At 54.6% G+C, this 16,749-nt stretch overlaps 1 protein-coding gene across 1 annotated transcript; it reads right to left on the bottom strand.

Annotated features, from left to right (window-relative positions):
* Nucleotides 1-158: 158 nt before the first annotated feature.
* Nucleotides 159-16,748, bottom strand: HSD17B14 (hydroxysteroid 17-beta dehydrogenase 14). Its single transcript, XM_042919918.1, has 9 exons — nt 16,335-16,748; nt 15,795-15,833; nt 14,435-14,517; nt 13,655-13,721; nt 10,702-10,793; nt 1,055-1,159; nt 749-816; nt 557-653; nt 159-456 (listed from the first exon to the last, which is right to left on the bottom strand). The coding sequence occupies exons 1-9, from the start codon at nt 16,420-16,422 to the stop codon at nt 283-285; spliced, it is 813 nt and encodes a 270-aa protein (XP_042775852.1). The 5' UTR covers nt 16,423-16,748; the 3' UTR covers nt 159-282.
* Nucleotide 16,749: the final 1 nt, after the last annotated feature.

Here is a 16,749-nt window from a genome sequence, read left to right as displayed (position 1 = left end):
GGCTGCAAGGGGCGGGGCGGGGGGCGGGGGTTGGCGGGACGCGCTCCCGTCCTGGCAAAACTCAAAAGAGCAGAAGATCAATGACATGAAGGCTTCTTCCTTCTGGCTGCAAACTACTTTTATGGGAACCTGCGGGGGGGGGGGGGGGGGGAGGGGGGATGGTTTGGCACGTTGGTTAGTGGACTTAGTGTCTAGAGTTGGGGTGTGCATCTAAGAAGCAGGCGGGTTGAAGCTGAAATTTGGGAGTCCTAGTTAGGAAGGCCCAAGTGGAAACGTGAGAAATCAGGAAGGGTTGGTGGGGGGCTCCAAGGGGGTGCCGGGAATGGCCTTGCACCTGTACCCCAGCTCGGCACCCCCGGTCACAAACAGCTCAGTCCCAGTGCAGAAGTTGGCTTCGGAGGCCAGGAACACGGCTGCCGCTCCCACGTCAGCTGGCTGGCCCATGCGACCCAGGGGCTGGGGAGAGACAAGGGAAAAAGGAGATCAAGGGAAGCCCCCGCCTGACTGCTACACCCGAAGCCTCCCATACCACATGGCTCTGGCCCCCCACTCCTACCTGGGCCAGTATGCCTTCTCGGATTGTGGCTGTGGGGTCAGGCGTGGCGGCGGCCAGCTCCTCCCACAGTGGGGTCCAGATGTTTCCTGGGGAGATACTGTGGGGAGGGAGAAGAGGGGATCAGGGAAGTGTGCCACAAACACGGCCTCGTGGGCTCACTTCCTGCCTTCTCCGCCCATTGGAGCTGCTCACCAGTTGACCCGGACGCCATATTGACTCTCATCCAGGGCCAAGGCTTTGGTCATGGCTGTTACCGCCCCCTGCGGAAGGTGATGTGGGGGAGAGTTCAGTCCAGGGAAGTTGAGGTTCCTCCTGTTCTCTCCTCCAACCAGGGGGTGTCAAGCTGGGGCCTTAGAATGGGGTAGTCATGCCTTCCCTGAGGGCTTCTATGGGATGCCCCAGGCTCTGTTTCTTGGGAGGCACTGGCTGTAGGTTGTCATGCCTCAGGGCTGAAGTCCTTGGAGGCCCTGGTGGGGAGTGAAGGAAGGGGCAGGGTACCTTGGTGGCCACATAGGGAACTGCCTGGACCTGGCCAATGGCCCCGACCAGACTGGAGATGTTGATGATGTTCCCCTGGCTCTTCCGCAGGTGGGGGAGGGCAAGCTGGGGAGACAGAAGGCCAAGTAAGTCACCTGAGCCCCTAGAGCTGCCCCCAGCCACACTGAAACACACCCTGATGTCTGGGACAATGGCCATCTCTGGTATGTTCACTGCTTGGGTCTCTGTGCCTTGTAGGGAAAGCATTCCAGAACCCCAGAGAGCACCTTCACTGGTTTGCCCCAGGGTCTCAGTGCTTAAGGAGTCTCTCCATGCCTGGAAGGCATTTTTCTCTGCCTCACCTCTACTACCCCTCTCCCTCTCCCCCATCCTTTGTGTCTTTGTCCTCCTTCCCATCCCTGTCCCCCTTTCTCTAGGTCTCTGTCTCCCCACTCTGGGTCTTTGTATGTTACTCAGACTCCTGTCCAGGTCGAGACAGGAAAATGCAAGATGGCCGCATATTTTGCAAAAATGAGAGGAGACTCTTTTATCCATGAGGGGAAGCCCTATGGTCCGAATGTGATGGGGGGGGGGGGTTCGTGACATGCACCCCACTTCATGAAGCTCCCTACCTCCTTGGAGGCCCCTAAACTAATTCTCTCTCCCTCTCCTCCCTCCCTCTCTGTCTCTCAGCTCTTGGACTACACATGACCTTGAATAAACTCAAATTCTATCCTTCCCCTCTCTTTCCTTTGATGGCTGAGCTGGCCGGAGGCAAGACCTGTTCCTGCTACGTAATATTAAAGGGGCGCCTGGGTGACTCAGTCTCTTGAACCACCGACTTCACCTCAGGTCATGATCTCATGGTTTGTGAGTTCAAGCCCTGCGTCGGGCTCCGTGCTGACGGCTCACAGCCTGGAGCCTGCTTTGGAGTCTGTGTCTCCCTCGTTCTCTGCCCCTCCCCCGCTCATGCTCTGTCTCTGTCTCAAAAATAAATAAACTTTATTTTTTTTAATGCTTATTTATTTTTGAGAGAGAGAGAGAGAGAGCACGAGCGGGGGAGAAGTAGAGACAGAGGGAGACACAGAATCCGAAGCAGACTCCAGGCTCTGAGCTGTCAGCACGGAGCCCGACGCGGGGCTCGAACTCACAAACCGTGAGATCATGACCTGAGCCGAAGCCGGACGCTCAACCGACTGAGCCACCCAGGCGCCCCTAAAAATAAATAACCTTTAAAAAAAATTTTTAAAAATGAGTACTTTGAGAGCGAGAGAGTGGGTGAGTGGGAGGGACAGAAAGAGAGAGATGGGGAGGGAGAAAGAATTCCAAGCAGATCCCACACTGTCAGCACAGAGCCCGATGCAGGGCTCGATCTCATGAACTGTGAGATCATGACCCGAGCTGAAACCAAGAGTCGGCCTTCAACCGACTGAGCCCCCCAGATGCCCCACCCGACCAGCCCTTTTAAACCTTCTCCACTCCCTCAAAAACAGCCTCCACCTATTCTGAGGACTGTAGCTTCAAACACACCCTGAGCCTTCCAACCTCAGGGCCTTTGCATTTGCTGTTCCCTCTGCCTGGAATACTTTTCCTGAGATAACCAGGGGACTCACCCCTAGGGTGACCAGCCATTCCAGTGTGCTCAGAACTGAAGTGCTAAGGTGTCTGTCACATAATAGTTGCTCAACAAATATCTTTTGCATGAAATGAATGAATTTATTGAGGCTCTATTACGTGCCCCGCCCTGTTGTCAGCTCTTCACGCATATTGACTCATTTAATCCTCAGGACAACCCTAGAAGGAGGGACTATCCATAGCTCCTTTTTTCCAGGTGAGGAGACTGACCAGGGGACAGAGGGGACTGTCACTGTGATGATGTCAGGGCCAGCACTTGTGGCCCAGCAGTGAGCAGTCAGGGACCAAAACCCGTAACCAAGAAAAAGAATTTCTGAGGGGTAAGAACTTTAAGAGAAGGGGCACCCGGGGGGCTCAGTCGGTTGTGAGCGCCCGACTTCGGCTCAAGTCGTGATCTCGCGGTTTGTGAGTTCGAGCCCCGCGTCGGGCTCACTGCTGTGGCTGCAGAGACTTCTTTGGATCTTCTGTCCCCCGCCCTCTCTGCCCCTCCCCTCCTCATGTTCTCTCTCTCAGAAATAAAATACACATTAAAAAAAAGAGAGAGAGAAACAAAAGGAAAATAACTTGGAGATAATATGAGCATAAGTGCCAGGAGTATGTGGGCCCTGGGCAGGGGCAGGGTGGGGGGGGAATCCTGATCCTCCCAATTTCTCAGGCACCACCCACACTTCTATCCTTTCCTTCTCCCCGCTCTCTCATCAGCCTCAGAACCTTCCCTCCCTCAGCCCTGAGGCTTGCCAAACCCCTACCCCAGGCCCCGTCCCTGCCTATTTTTTGTTTCCAATTTTTTTTCTACAGTTTATTTATTTTCAGCCAGAGACAGAGAGGGTGCAAGCAGGGGAGGGGCCGACAGAGAGGGAGAGAGAGAGAGAGAGAGAGAGAGAAGAGAGAGAATCCCAAGCAGGCTTCACACTGTCAGCGAACAGTAGGACACAGGGCTTGAACTCCTGAACCCTGAGATCATGACTTGAGGCTAAATCAAGAGTCAACGCCTTAACCAGCCAACCAACCAACCAAACAAGAGACTGACCCACCCAGGCGCCCCTGCCTCTTTCTTTCTTTCTTTCTTTCTTTCTTTCTTTCTTTCTTTCTTTCTTTCTTTCTTTCTTTCTTTCTTTCCCATTTCTTTTGTAAACCTTATCACTCTCCACCCAGGTATTGAACTTCCGCCCCACCCCTACCTGGCAAATGTGAGGTCCCTGAGGGCTGTGGCACTGGGCACACAGCTAACGCTCAACAAATATTTGTGGCACATTCCCTGTGACCCCCGCTCAGCCCTCCCACACATTCCTTGGCCCATATCCCCCACCCCCACCCCGCTCCCAACCAAGGTCACCTAGCACGCATCAGTGTAGCCATATCAAGGACCAGCTGGAACCTTATTGGCCTCCCTTTGGACACCTGCCCAGGAGAGCCTGGCTGTGCAGCCACGCTCTGGCCTGACTCCCATTTCCCCTAAATGTTGGGGTTCCTGGGTCTGCTCTCCGAGCTCTGCCAGGGGAGCCCCCGCTTTGCTGGCTTCCTGTTTACATCGGAACTGCCTTCTGGAGCTCCTGACCTGCCCCCTTGGGGCATCTCCGTCTGTCTGTCTCCAGTGCAAAACCCCCTCCATCGTCGCCAAGAATCTGCCTCTCTCCCTCATTTCCAGCCTCGGACATGGGGTCCCCTCCTACCCAGCTTCTCAAACCAGAGAACTAAGGGCCTTCCAGAGCCTCCTCCCTCCCTCTCCCAAAGTTCCTTATCCGATCCGTCACTAAGCCTGGCCATTGCGCTTTCTAAGGACCTCTTTAATCCGGAAGATTCTCTCCACCTCATTCATTCGCTCAGCAAACATTCACTGGGCCCCTAGTATGTGCCAGGTCCTGTGGTAGGTGCCGGGGATACCACAGGAAACACGATGGGGCGAGATTTCTGCCCTCGTGGAGCCCAAATTCTGGGGGGAGGTAACAGTAAAGACATAAAAATGCCTAATGGAATGAGCTAGAATGTGGTCAGGGATAAGGAACAACAAGTAAAGCAAGATGAGGAGAATGAGACTATTGGGCTGGGTGCGGTTGCAAAAAGGGTGTTCAGGCAGGAGCTGTGGGGAGGTCTTGGAGAAGTCTGGGCCAGGCAGAAGGAACAGCATATGCAAATGCCCCGAGGCAGGACAGACCTGCCTGTTAGGCTCGACAAGGCCACTGTGGCCAGAGGTGAGGTCGGAGGGGGAAGAGGGGCCAGACCATGTCAGGGGCCTTGAAGGCCACCTCTTTCTACTTGCACAAATGTTGCTGTCTCCTTTTTTTTTTCTTAATTTTTTAAAATGTTAAATAAAATTTAAATTTTAAATTTTACTTTATATTTATATATAAATATATATATTATATATAAAATATATATATTATATATATATTAAATTTAAAATAAATTTTAAATAAAATTTAAATAAATTTTAAATAAAATTTAAATAAATTTTATTTATTTTTGAGAGAGAGAGAGAGAGAGAGACAGAGTACAAGCAAGGGAGGGGCACAGAGAGACAGAGGCAGAATCCGAAGCAGGCTCCAGGCTCTGAGCTGTCAGCACAGAGCCTAAGCTCAAACACATGAACTGGGAGATCATGACCCGAGCCAAAGTTGGACGCATAACCGACTGAGCCACCCAGGTATCCTGCCACTGTCTCCTAATTCCTGTTTTCCTACCCGCCACACTTTGTTTTCTGACTTGATCTGCATGCAAGAGCCAGAGCGATCTTTAAAAAACAATTTTTACGGGTGCCTGGGTGGCTCAGTCAGTTAAGCATCTGACTTCGGCTCAGGTCATGATCCCACGGTCTGTGAGTTCGAACCCTGCACCAGGCTCTGTGCTCTGAGCACAGAGCCTGTTTCAGATTCTCTGTCACCCTCTCTCTCTGACCCTTCCCTGGTGGTTCTGGTTTCTCTCCAAATAAGTACATAAACTTAAAAAGATAATAAAAATAAAAACTAAAATAGTAAAAGTAATCTCAACACCCAATGTGGGACTCGAACTGACGACCCTGGGGTCAAGTTGGAAGCTCTACCGACTGAGCCAGCCAGGTGCCCCCAGAGTGATCTCTGAACCTGAACGATCTGTCAGTATTAACGGCATCACGTCACTTTCTTGCTCAAATACCTCCCATGGCTCCCTACTGATCCTGAGATAAAGACCAGACATCTCAGCATGGCCCTCAGGCCCCCTGTGATCTGCTCCCCGACAACCCCTTCCTCCACTCAGCCCCTCCCCGGCACCAGGCTCTCTCCCTGCCCGGCCTCTGCACAGGCCGGTCCCTCTGCCAGGAACACTTACACCCCACGTGCAGCCACATCAAAGACCCCCCCGGGCTCTTGCAGGTCTGGGTCTCCTCCCCGCTGCTCCCAACCTGGAGGGCCACCCCCCCCCACCCCCCATTTAACGCTGCTCGTCTTTCACTTCCTCCGGGAAGCCCACCCTGACCCAGAAGGAGCCAGGATCCCTGTCACACACCTCCCAGAACCCAGACGTGTCCCCTTCCTAGCACGAAACGCTCACCCATAGAAACTCATCTCTGCATTTAGGCACCGACACCGGACTACCCGGGACTGGAAACTCCACAAGGGCAAAGACCACCATCACCCAGCACCCACAACGCTGCCCGACACCTAGCGAATGCTCAGGATTTGGTGAATAAATAGATGAATGAGCGGAAGTCAGATGCTTAACCAGCTGAGCCACCCGGGAGCCCCTAGACTACTCTATTTTTTTTTTTTTTTAATTTTGGAGAGAGAGAGACAGTGAGCGGGTAGAGGGAGGGAGAGAGAAAGACAGAGAATCTTAAGCAGGATCCGAGCTCAGCACAGAGCCCAACGCAAGGCTCGACCCCACGACCCTGGGCTCATGACCTGAGCCGAAATCAAGAGTCGGATGCTCGACCGACTGAGCCGCCCAGGCGCCTGGAGAACGTTCTTGTTTTTAGGAAATACACCCCAAAATACTGAGGGGTAAATGGACATCATGCTTGCGATTTACCCTCAAGAAGAGGTAGGAAAATAAAGCAAACAGGATAAAATATTGACAATGGGGAGTCTGGGTGTACTGACAATATTTTGTAAGTCTTAAATTACGTCAACAAAAATCAGTAAACATTCTAATCCGTTGGTAGAGTTTATGAAGTTCCCACTGATGAAATCATATGATGTCTGGGTAGGGGATGGCAGGGGCAATGGATAGAACAGTTTAATAAAATGCGTCTAATTGCTAAGCTGGCAGTGGAGACGGAGAGGACTGTCTTTCGTTCTTGAAACACGTCCCAGTGGTTTCTGCCCCAGGGCCTTTGCACACACTTTCCTTTGTGAATAAAACACCCTGTGCCCTACTTCTCCGCTTCCTTCCCTCCCACTCAGGGCTTAGCTCAACCCTCACCTTTTCCCTTCTGCCAGGCTTCATTTGCCCAACATGTATCTCGGTGACCTCAACCTGAGTTAGATACTTTGGCCATGGGAAACAGAACGGGGTGATGTTCGCGATAAGCAATAAAAATGTGCAGGCGGTAAACTCGGTGCCAGGCATGTTCTAGGGGCTCCGGGGGTTATGCAATTTACTCTCGCTTGGTTCGCAGAACAGGCCCGCGAATCGTGTACCACGATGAGCCTCATTTTGCAGGTGAGAAACCTGGGGCGCAGAGAGATCGAGAGGCTGGCCACGCTGCAGGGAGGAAGTGTCGGGGAGCTTCGGCAGGCGGGCCTCGGATCTGGGCCGCTGACTCCCCCAAGAGGATTCCGTACCAGCCGCTCACGGGTAACAGAGTCAGGGCGCTCAGTAGGGAGAGGTGGGGACTGGGGTACCACGGAGAGCCGTGCCCCGTGTCGCACACTGTCCCTCTGCCCCCTGGGGGTCCCGTGTGCCACCCTTTCAAGAGCAACCGGAAATCTGGCCGTTTGGGGGAGACCTCTCTCTCTGGAAACGCTGGGAAATGGATACTATATACTGAGATACTATATACGGTAAAACCTTGGGCCGCGGGCCTAGTTCGTTCCAGAAACAGGCTTGTGGTCCACGGCACCTGAATACCAAACGGGGGGTTTCGAGCACCAGCGGCTCAGCCGTCGTCACGTGATCGTGCTCCGCGTCACGTGCGACCCCGCAATGCAAGACGTCGCTCGTTTATCAAGTTAAAATTTATTGGAAACGGTTTGCTCGTCTTCCAAACAAACGAATCAATGAAGGTTGGCTCGTCTTGCGGAACGCTCGCGGGACGAGTCACTTGCAACCCAAGGTTTCAGTGTATATACAATATGCCCTTTACGGCCTGATGTTTATGTGTGTCTAATTGTATGGGGGTGGCAATCTCAGTGGCAAACAGAAGTTAGGCACAGGAACGAGGGTTCACGGGTGAAGCAAGGACACCCAGCAGCCCGGAACCACTTCGCCTGGATCTCAGGTGAGGCCTGGAGGTCGGCGCCCGAGTTTCCCCACACCCGTGACCCCTGGCCCACTCCGGGGCCTCCTCCCCTCTCTGTCTACACTGGCTTTTCCGACCAACTCCAGCCTCCAGGCCTCCACTCTCACCCCAGGCCCGAGAATCCCACTCAGACATCGGGTGGGCGCCCCCCCCCCCCCCCCCCGCCCCACGCAAAAGGTCCCCCACCCACCCCCGCTCCTCCCCAGGCTTCCGGGTCACAGTGGATGACAGCTCAGTCCTACCAGTTGGTGGGGGTAGGGGTGGGGGAAAAAAACCCAAACCCCACGCCTTTCGGTCTCAAGCCCACCCGCACATCTGGTCTGAGAGGAAATCCTGACATTCTAGCTTCGAAAGGGAGCCAGAAGCAGACCGGTTCTCACCAAATCCACGGCCACAAGCCTGGTGGGATTCGAATCACCGGCCTGGACCATCCGGTCAACCCCTTGGCTGGGCCCAAGGCCTCCGCCCTCGCCCCTGCCTGTTCCTCATGCGGCCACCAGAGGGCGCCAGTTCCGCTTACGGAGCTCACTTCGTTGCCTTCAGGCTCAAGTGTCAAAGTCAAGTCCTCACCCAGCCTGACAAGGTTCGATATGATCTAGGCCCTTTTGCCCCCCTTCTGCCCTCACCTCCGGCCCTCTCCCCCTTGCTCACCCTGTTTCAGTCACACTGGCCTCCACACTGCTCTTCCTATACCCTGATCAGTGCCACCCCAGGGCCTTTGCACTGGCTTTTCCTCTGCTGGATTGCTCTGCCCCACACCCATTCTTGAAGTCTGGCTTAAATGTCACTTCTCAAAGAAGTCTTCTGACCACCCCACCCTGTCTAAAAGAGTACACACATACCCGAAAAAACAAAACAAAACAAAACAAGGGGCGCCTGTATGGCTCAGTCGGTTAAGCGTCTGACGTCGGCTCAGCTCATGATCTCACGGCTTGTGAGTTCGAGCCCCGCGGCGGGCTCTGTGCCGACAGCCTGGAACCTGCTTCGGATTCTGTGTCTCCCCCTCTCTCTGCCCCTCCCACGCTCATGTTCTGTCTCTCTCTGTCTCTCAATAATAAATAAACGTTAAAAAAATTTTTTTAACATTAAAAAAAAAAGCAAACCCAAGACCAGCAACAACAACAACGAAACCTCATCTGGTAAAGATACAGACGAAATTACTTACAGGTGAAACATGTCTGAGATTGGCTTTAAAATACTCCGGCAATAAACAAACAAACATACATACAAATAAACAAATAAATAAATAACCAAAAGAGGGGAAAAAAAGTGAGGGGTCCACAAGAACGACAGAATGGTGATGACTGGTGCTGGGTGACGGGGACGTGGAATTCGGTGCACAATCTCTCTGCTTTTGTGCATGGTTGCAAAGCGGCATAATACAAAGTTATATAAAACAGCGTTTACACTTGCCCATCATCTCTCTTGCACAGCGCGTATCCCTCCCTGACATTATATTCTATTTACCCGCTTACCGCCTGTCTCCCCCCTACAGGGTCAGCTCCCCAGGCGCAGGGATGTTTGTCCCCTGCTGCATGCACAGCTGTTAATACACCTATTGGTGCTAAATAAATGTTCATTGAATGAACCAAAAAGGGTTACAGGGCGGGGCGGGGCAGGGGGCGGGGACACCTGGGTGGCTCAGTCATTCAGAAAAGAGTCTGACCCTTGATTTCAGCTCAGGTCATGATCTCACGGTTTGGGAGATCCGAGCCTCGCCTTGGGCTCTGTGCTGGGCAAGCAGCCTGCTTGGGATTCTGTCTCTCTCTCAATCTCTCTCTCTCTCTCTCTCTCTCTCTGCCCCTCCCCCGCTCGTGCTTTCTCTCTTCCTCAAAATAAATAAGTAAACTTAAAAAAATAAGCTGTTGCACAGGATGAATACGTACACGTGGGTGCCATGTAAGTCAGGGTGGCCGGGAAGGACAGGAGGTTCTGAAGAGGTGGGGTTTGAACTGAGATGGAAAGCAGGAGGCCACTATGGGAAGGTTCAGAAGGCAGGATGGTACACAGAAAAGCTCTTTGTGACCCACTGGTCTCCATAGGGTGACAGAGCTCTAACAGCCTATAACAGACTCCCCATCTCAACCCCTTCCCCCATGTTCCTAACATCCCTCAAGGCTATCCGCACAGCACTTTGGAAGGTTCTGGAAGGTCCTTGGGGCGCCTGGCTGGCTCAGTCAGTCAAACGTCCGACTCTTGGTTTCGGCTCAGGTCACGATCTCACGGTTCGTGAGTTCGGGCCCCGCGTCGGGCTCTGTGCCGACAGTGCAGACGGAGCCTGCTTCGGATTCTCTCCCTCCCTCTCTCTCTGTCCCTCCCCTACTTGCTCTCTTTCTCTCGCTCTCAAAATAAATAAATTAAAAATAAATAAATAAAAATGAAAATGTAAAAGGAAGGTTCTGGAAGGTCCTCAAGGACACCGGGCTGCGTAGCCACGCGGTCAGTTCTAACAGGGGTCTGCACCCACCTATTTTCTACAAAGAACGGAGTCCTTTTGGAGTCAGATCAAACCGAGGCAGAGGAAACGTTCTGCTCTGAGGGAAAGTGGGTCTGACAATCTCATCGTCAGGAGGCCACCCGGGCCTGCAGCCCTCACCTTGGTCAGGGTGTACATCCCCAGCAGGTTCACCTCTAGCAGCTGCCGGAAGCCCTGGGCAGAGGTCTCCTCGGGCCACTGTGGAGGCGGGTCTAAGGGTGGGGGTGGGAGACAGAGAGACAGAGAGAATGAGGGAGTGACACAGAAACCAGGGAAGGGAAATAGGGGTATGGGAGGGAGGGGTCACAGGGTGGCAGCGTGGCAGACAAGAGGGTCAGGGATCTTGAAAAGGAACGAAGGTTGCATAACAATTCAGCAAAAAGCAGTCTCAGGCCAGCAGACGCAGGCTCCAATATGAGCCCTGCCACTTCCTGGCTGTGTGACTTTGGGCCAGTCCCTTTGCCTCTCTGTGCCTCGGTCTCTTCATCTACAGAATAAGGATAACATGTAGCTCTTGGGCTTAGAAATTTCACGAGTTTGGGGGCGCCTGGGTGGCTCAGTTGGTTAAGCGACCAACTCTTGATTTCGGCTCAGGTCATGATCCCATGGTTCATGAGTCCAAGCCCCTTGTTGGGCTCTGTGCTGCCAGCACGGAGCCCGCTTGAGATTCTCTCTCTCTCTCTCTCTCTCTCTCTCTCTCTCTCTCTCTTCCCCTCCCCCGCTGGTTCTCACTTTCAAAATAAATAAAATCTTTTTTTTTTTTTTTTCAAAATAAATGAAATCTTAAACTAAAATGTGTCCTGAGTCAGTATTTGTGCCCGACGCTTTGCACCAAAATGTATTTGTTAAATGAGGAATTGGTGGGGGGAGGGGTAGTGGTTAGAGGGACAGAAAAATCAATGTTCAGAAGACAAGGAGTCAGAGAGATAGGGGAGTGGGAACAGGGGGGCAAGACAGGCAGTGGGAGGAATGCACCCTGAATGCTCCAAAGGCTTTAGGAGACAGGGGGATAAAGGCACAGAGGGGAAGAAAACCCAGGATGGCAGGTAGAAAACTCAATATGGCGGGTGGAAAGTTGAAGGACTCTTGGGTTGTCTTCCCCAGGGGCCTAGGGCTTGTGGCTTTGCTTCCTTCAGGGATCTGCTCAAACATCTTCAGAGAATCCACACGGGATCCTGTTTAACACAGCCCCTGCCATTCTCTAGGCCCTCAATCGGTTTTTTTTGTTGTTTTGTTTTTTTTTTGCTTTGCTTTGTTTTGTTTTTAAAGTAAGCTCTACTCCGAACATGGGGCTTGAACTCACGACCCAGAGATCACGTGCTCTGCCTACTGAGCTGTCCAGGCGCCCCAATTTCTTCATAGCCTGTATCACCACTAACCGTGCTAGTATAGACAGTGGGTTCTCATTACGGGAGGCAGTCGCGGTCTATAAAATTCCAGCGAATACTGAATCAGCGAATACCGATCCGTTGCTCTTAAGGGAAATAGTCACGTGCTATATAATACTATGTAAAGGTTATGGACTAAATGTATCCCCCGCCCCAAATTCGTGTGTTGAAATCCTAACCTACGGTGTGGTGGCATTTGGAGGTGAAGTCTAGGGGAGGTGATTTTAAGCCTTGAGGATGGACCCCCTCATGAATGGGATTCGCGCTCTTAGAAAACAGACCCCAGGGGTGCCTGGGTGGCTCAGTCCGTTGAGTGGCTGACCTCGGCTCAGGTCACGATCTCACAGCTCCTGAGTTCGAGCCCCGCATCAGGCTCTGTGTTGACAGCTTGGAGCCTGGAGCCTGTTTTGGATTCCATGTCTCCCTCCCTCTGTCCCTCGCCTGCCCGCCTGCTCACACTCTGTCTCTGTCTCTCTCTCAAAAGTAAATAAACATTAGGGAGGCACTAAGCGATTGACCCGAAGCTGCCTGGCACATTGGTGCCAAAACTGGGGTTCTAAGCCAGCCAGCTCTGTGCACTGCACCCGTGTCTGTCCCCTGGGCATCTCTCTGTTTGAGATGGGAAACCAGAGGGCACAGGTCTTCCTTGTTTGGCTTCAACTGGGTACACGCACCACAGGCAATTTGAGTTTTTGCCATGTCCACGAACACCTAGAAGGTTCAGTGGTTCCTGGGGTGGCACAGAAGCTGTTCTTGCGGCTTGGTGACTTCACAGACACAAAGTCCACAAACAAGGAGGATTCACCGTGTCTTTTCCGGTCTGTTTTCTTACTTTAGAATGTAAACCCCACGAGGGCTAGAATGTTTTGTCTCTTTTGTTCACTGCTAACTCCCCAGTCCCTAGGAGAGAACCTGGGACATAGGAGGCACTCGGTAAGTTTCTCTTGACTGCACAAAGGGCACAGAGAGAGAGGATGAACTGGTTATCTGACATCTTGATCCTTACAATATAGGGCGGAAAATGTGGCCCAGAGAGGGTAAGCCACTTGCTTAAAGTTGCTCAGCCAGGCAAGGCATGGGGGGGAGGGAGGGGGAGGAAGGGGCCAGGGGGGGAGGTGTCTCTCTTATCATGGCCTTGCTGTGTGCCCTCAGTGTCATCAGTTCACCTCGCTGAGCCTTGGTTTGCCAACATGAGGGATCCTTACGAAAGGTAGTTATTAAGCCGATGGCATTTTACCTTCAAAGCCACCACACTGAGACCTAAAAACGACACGCATGAGTGTGTCTTTCCAGTCATCAGCGGAGGGAAGGGCCGACGATGACGTCAGGCTACAAGACGGAAGCTGTTTGCCCCAGATGGTTCTCGTAATTACGAGGCTGGGTGGTTTACCTGACTCCCAACCGCGCTACGACGGTGATGATCATTATCGGCATTCCCATTCTAGGAATCTAGGAACTGAGGCTTGAAGAGGTGAGGGCACAGGGCTGGGGGCACACGGCAGGGAGAGAACGGAGCCGGGATGAAAACTCCAGGCGTCGAGGATTCCAGAGCTACACCACCCCATCCACGTGGACGGAGAGGGGATGGGGAAGACAAAAGGGAAACTGAGGCACGGGAGGAAGGGACGGGAAGCCAGGGAGCGGGCTGACACCAGCGGAGAATGGCCTTGGGCCTCACAACTCACGGTAGCCAGCGTTGTTGACCACACAATCCAGGCGGCCAAATCGGCGGATGGTCTCAGAAATGAGGACCTGAGGACAAAGACGTCTTGTGAGGGAGCAGCACTGGCACCCAGGCTTGACAAGCCTGGACTCCCAAAGGCAAGGTGGGGAGGGGGAAGCTGGAGTCACAGCCGAGGGGACAGGAAGTGGGGGACTCCCCCAAGTCACTAAGGATGACAGCCGAGGGGACAGGAAGCCAGGGATGCCAGAGAGCAGAGGGCTGGGTATATTCACACTGTCTTCCATGACTCCAGAGACCTGGGGGAGGGGTGTTGGGACGGGGGTGGGGGTTGGCGGTGGGGACATTGGAGAGACACTGACTAAAGGGAAGGGATAGAGGGGCTCCTGGGTGGCTCAGGCGGTTAAGCGTCTGACTCTCATGGCTCAGGTCACGATCTCTCCGTTCTTGGGTTCGAGCCCCACGTCAGTGCAGAGCCTGCTTGGGATCCTCCCTCCTTCCCTCTCTGCCCCTCCCGTGCCCGTGCTCTCGCTCTCTCTCAAAATAAGTAAGTTAACTTAAAAACCCCAGAGGCAGAAGGGAAAAGCTCTTACAGCTGGAGATCCACTGGGAGGGATGTTTTTGTTCTGATCTACGTGACTCGTGTGACGAGAGCCTTGAAGAAGGAAGATACAAAGGAGAACCTTCCCAGGAGACCCAGAACATGGCCAGCAGAATCAGGGAAAGCCTTGATATGAGGCTGAGCCGAAACCTTTGTGACCAGGCAGGGACAAGAACAGCTCACCCTCATATCTTCCTCCTGAGTCACATCACATCGAAGAAAGAGAGTTCCAGCAAGCTCTTGCTCCAGGGCCCGGCCCCCAGACTCTGCAGGGAGAGAAAGGCTGGGGGTCCTGACTCCTGGGTCTGAGGGAGGAGGGGCTGGGGACAGGACCCCTGGGTCTGAGGGAGGAGGGGCTGGGGGGTGAGGACTCCTGGGTCTGAGGGAGGAGGGGGCTGGGGGTCAGGACTCCTAGGTCTGAGGGAGGAGGGGGCTGGGGGCCAGGACTCCTGGGTCTGAGGGAGGAGGGGCTGGGGGGTGAGGACTCCTGGGTCTGAGGGAGGAGGGGCTGGGGGGTGAGGACTTCTAGGTCTGAGGGAGGAGGGGCTGGGGGGTGAGGACTCCTGGGTCTGAGGGAGGAGGGGCTGGGGGGTGAGGACTCCTGGGTCTGAGGGAGGAGGGGCTGGGGGTCAGGACTCCTAGGTCTGAGGGAGGAGGGGCTGGGGGGTGAGGACTCCTGGGTCTGAGGGAGGAGGGGCTGGGGGGTGAGGACTCCTGGGTCTGAGGGAGGAGGGGGCTGGGGTCAGGACTCCTAGGTCTGAGGGAGGAGGGGGCTGGGGGTCAGGACTCCTAGGTCTGAGGGAGGAGGGGCTGGGGGTCAGGACTCCTGGGTCTGAGGGAGGAGGGGCTGGGGGTCAGGACTCCTGGGTCTGAGGGAGGAGGGGCTGGGGGTCAGGACTCCTGGGTCTGAGGGAGGAGGGGCTGGGGGTCAGGACTCCTGGGTCTGAGGGAGGAGGGGCTGGGGGTCAGGACTCCTGGGTCTGAGGGAGGAGGGGCTGGGGGTCAGGACTCCTGGGTCTGAGGGAGGAGGGGCTGGGGGTCAGGACTCCTGGGTCTGAGGGAGGAGGGGCTGGGGGTCAGGACTCCTAGGTCTGAGGGAGGAGGGGCTGGGGGTCAGGACTCCTGGGTCTGAGGGAGGAGGGGGCTGGGGCCAGGACTCCTGGGTCTGAGGGAGGAGGGGGCTGGGGGTCAGGACTCCTAGGTCTGAGGGAGGAGGGGGCTGGGGGTCAGGACTCCTAGGTCTGAGGGAGGAGGGGCTGGGGGTCAGGACTCCTGGGTCTGAGGGAGGAGGGGCTGGGGGGTGAGGACTCCTGGGTCTGAGGGAGGAGAGGCTGGGGGGTGAGGACTCTTGGGTCTGAGGGAGGAGGGGCTGGGGGGTGAGGACTTCTAGGTCTGAGGGAGGAGGGGCTGGGGGGTGAGGACTCCTGGGTCTGAGGGAGGAGGGGGCTGGGGGCCAGGACTCCTGGGTCTGAGGGAGGAGGGGCTGGAGGTCAGGACTCCTGGGTCTGAGGGAGGAGGTGAGGACTGAGGAAAGCTCACTCACCATCTTTGTCACAGATGACCACTTGAGCCCCGCTTTGCACTGAGAATAGAACAGGTTACTCCAGCACAGACCTTGGCAAAGGCCTCTGCTGCCCTCTGGTGGCCACTTGGAGTGGGGGGCCTATCCTATCTTCCCATCGGTTCCCCCTCGTGACCCCAAAGTCTCATGACGATCCTCCAGAGCAAAGGGCAGAAGACTTGACCCATATTCTCCCTGGCCACTCCAGGTGCCTGCTGGGGTTCCTGAGCCCCCAACCCTGGGTTCCAGAATAAACCCCAAACCTGCAAGCGACATTCTCCAACCACCGACTTTGTAGTTACAGTCACTGAGACCCGGAGAAGGGGACTAACCAGTTTTGGACACCTGCCAAAAGCTCAGGCCCCAGGCTAACACTGCCTACTCCTTCATTAGCGTTGCAAAATGAGTTTTTACAGGATCCAAATCTCCACTCCAGTACTGAAGGTCCCCACCCCCACTCGTTCCCAGGGTCTCTCCTCTCCCAGATCCCAATATTCCCGCACAGTCAGACCCCCTACTCACCGAAGGCTCTCACAATCCCGGCTCCGATGCCGCGCCCGCCCCCTGTCACGACCACCACCTTCCCGGCATAGCGCGTTCCCGTGGCCATTCTGCTTCTGTCCTTCTCTCCCTGTCACTCGCTAGGTGCCTCTTTCCACCTCCACAGTCAGGGTGAGGCCGTGGAGTCAGACCATAAATAGGGGTTGGATCCTGGAAGCCCGGCCCTGGGGGGGCGTTGCCAGGAAGGGCAGAAGCCTGGAAGTTTGGCCCCAGACCCCTCCAACCTCAGACCCAGAAATCCAGGCTGGAGCTGCCTCCTTTTCTAGACCAACAGGTTCGAGGCCCCTGCTCTCTTCACTCCTCGGGACGCTGGAGTCCACGACTCCAGCTCTGCCCCTAAGAGACCCCAGTGTCACAACCCCAAACAGACAGAGAG

This window comes from Panthera leo, chromosome E2 (assembly GCF_018350215.1).
Source record: "Panthera leo isolate Ple1 chromosome E2, P.leo_Ple1_pat1.1, whole genome shotgun sequence".
Taxonomy (NCBI): Eukaryota; Metazoa; Chordata; class Mammalia; order Carnivora; family Felidae; genus Panthera; species Panthera leo.
The sequence above is the reverse complement of the archived record's forward strand: the minus strand, read 5'-3'. Positions and strand labels throughout refer to the sequence as shown.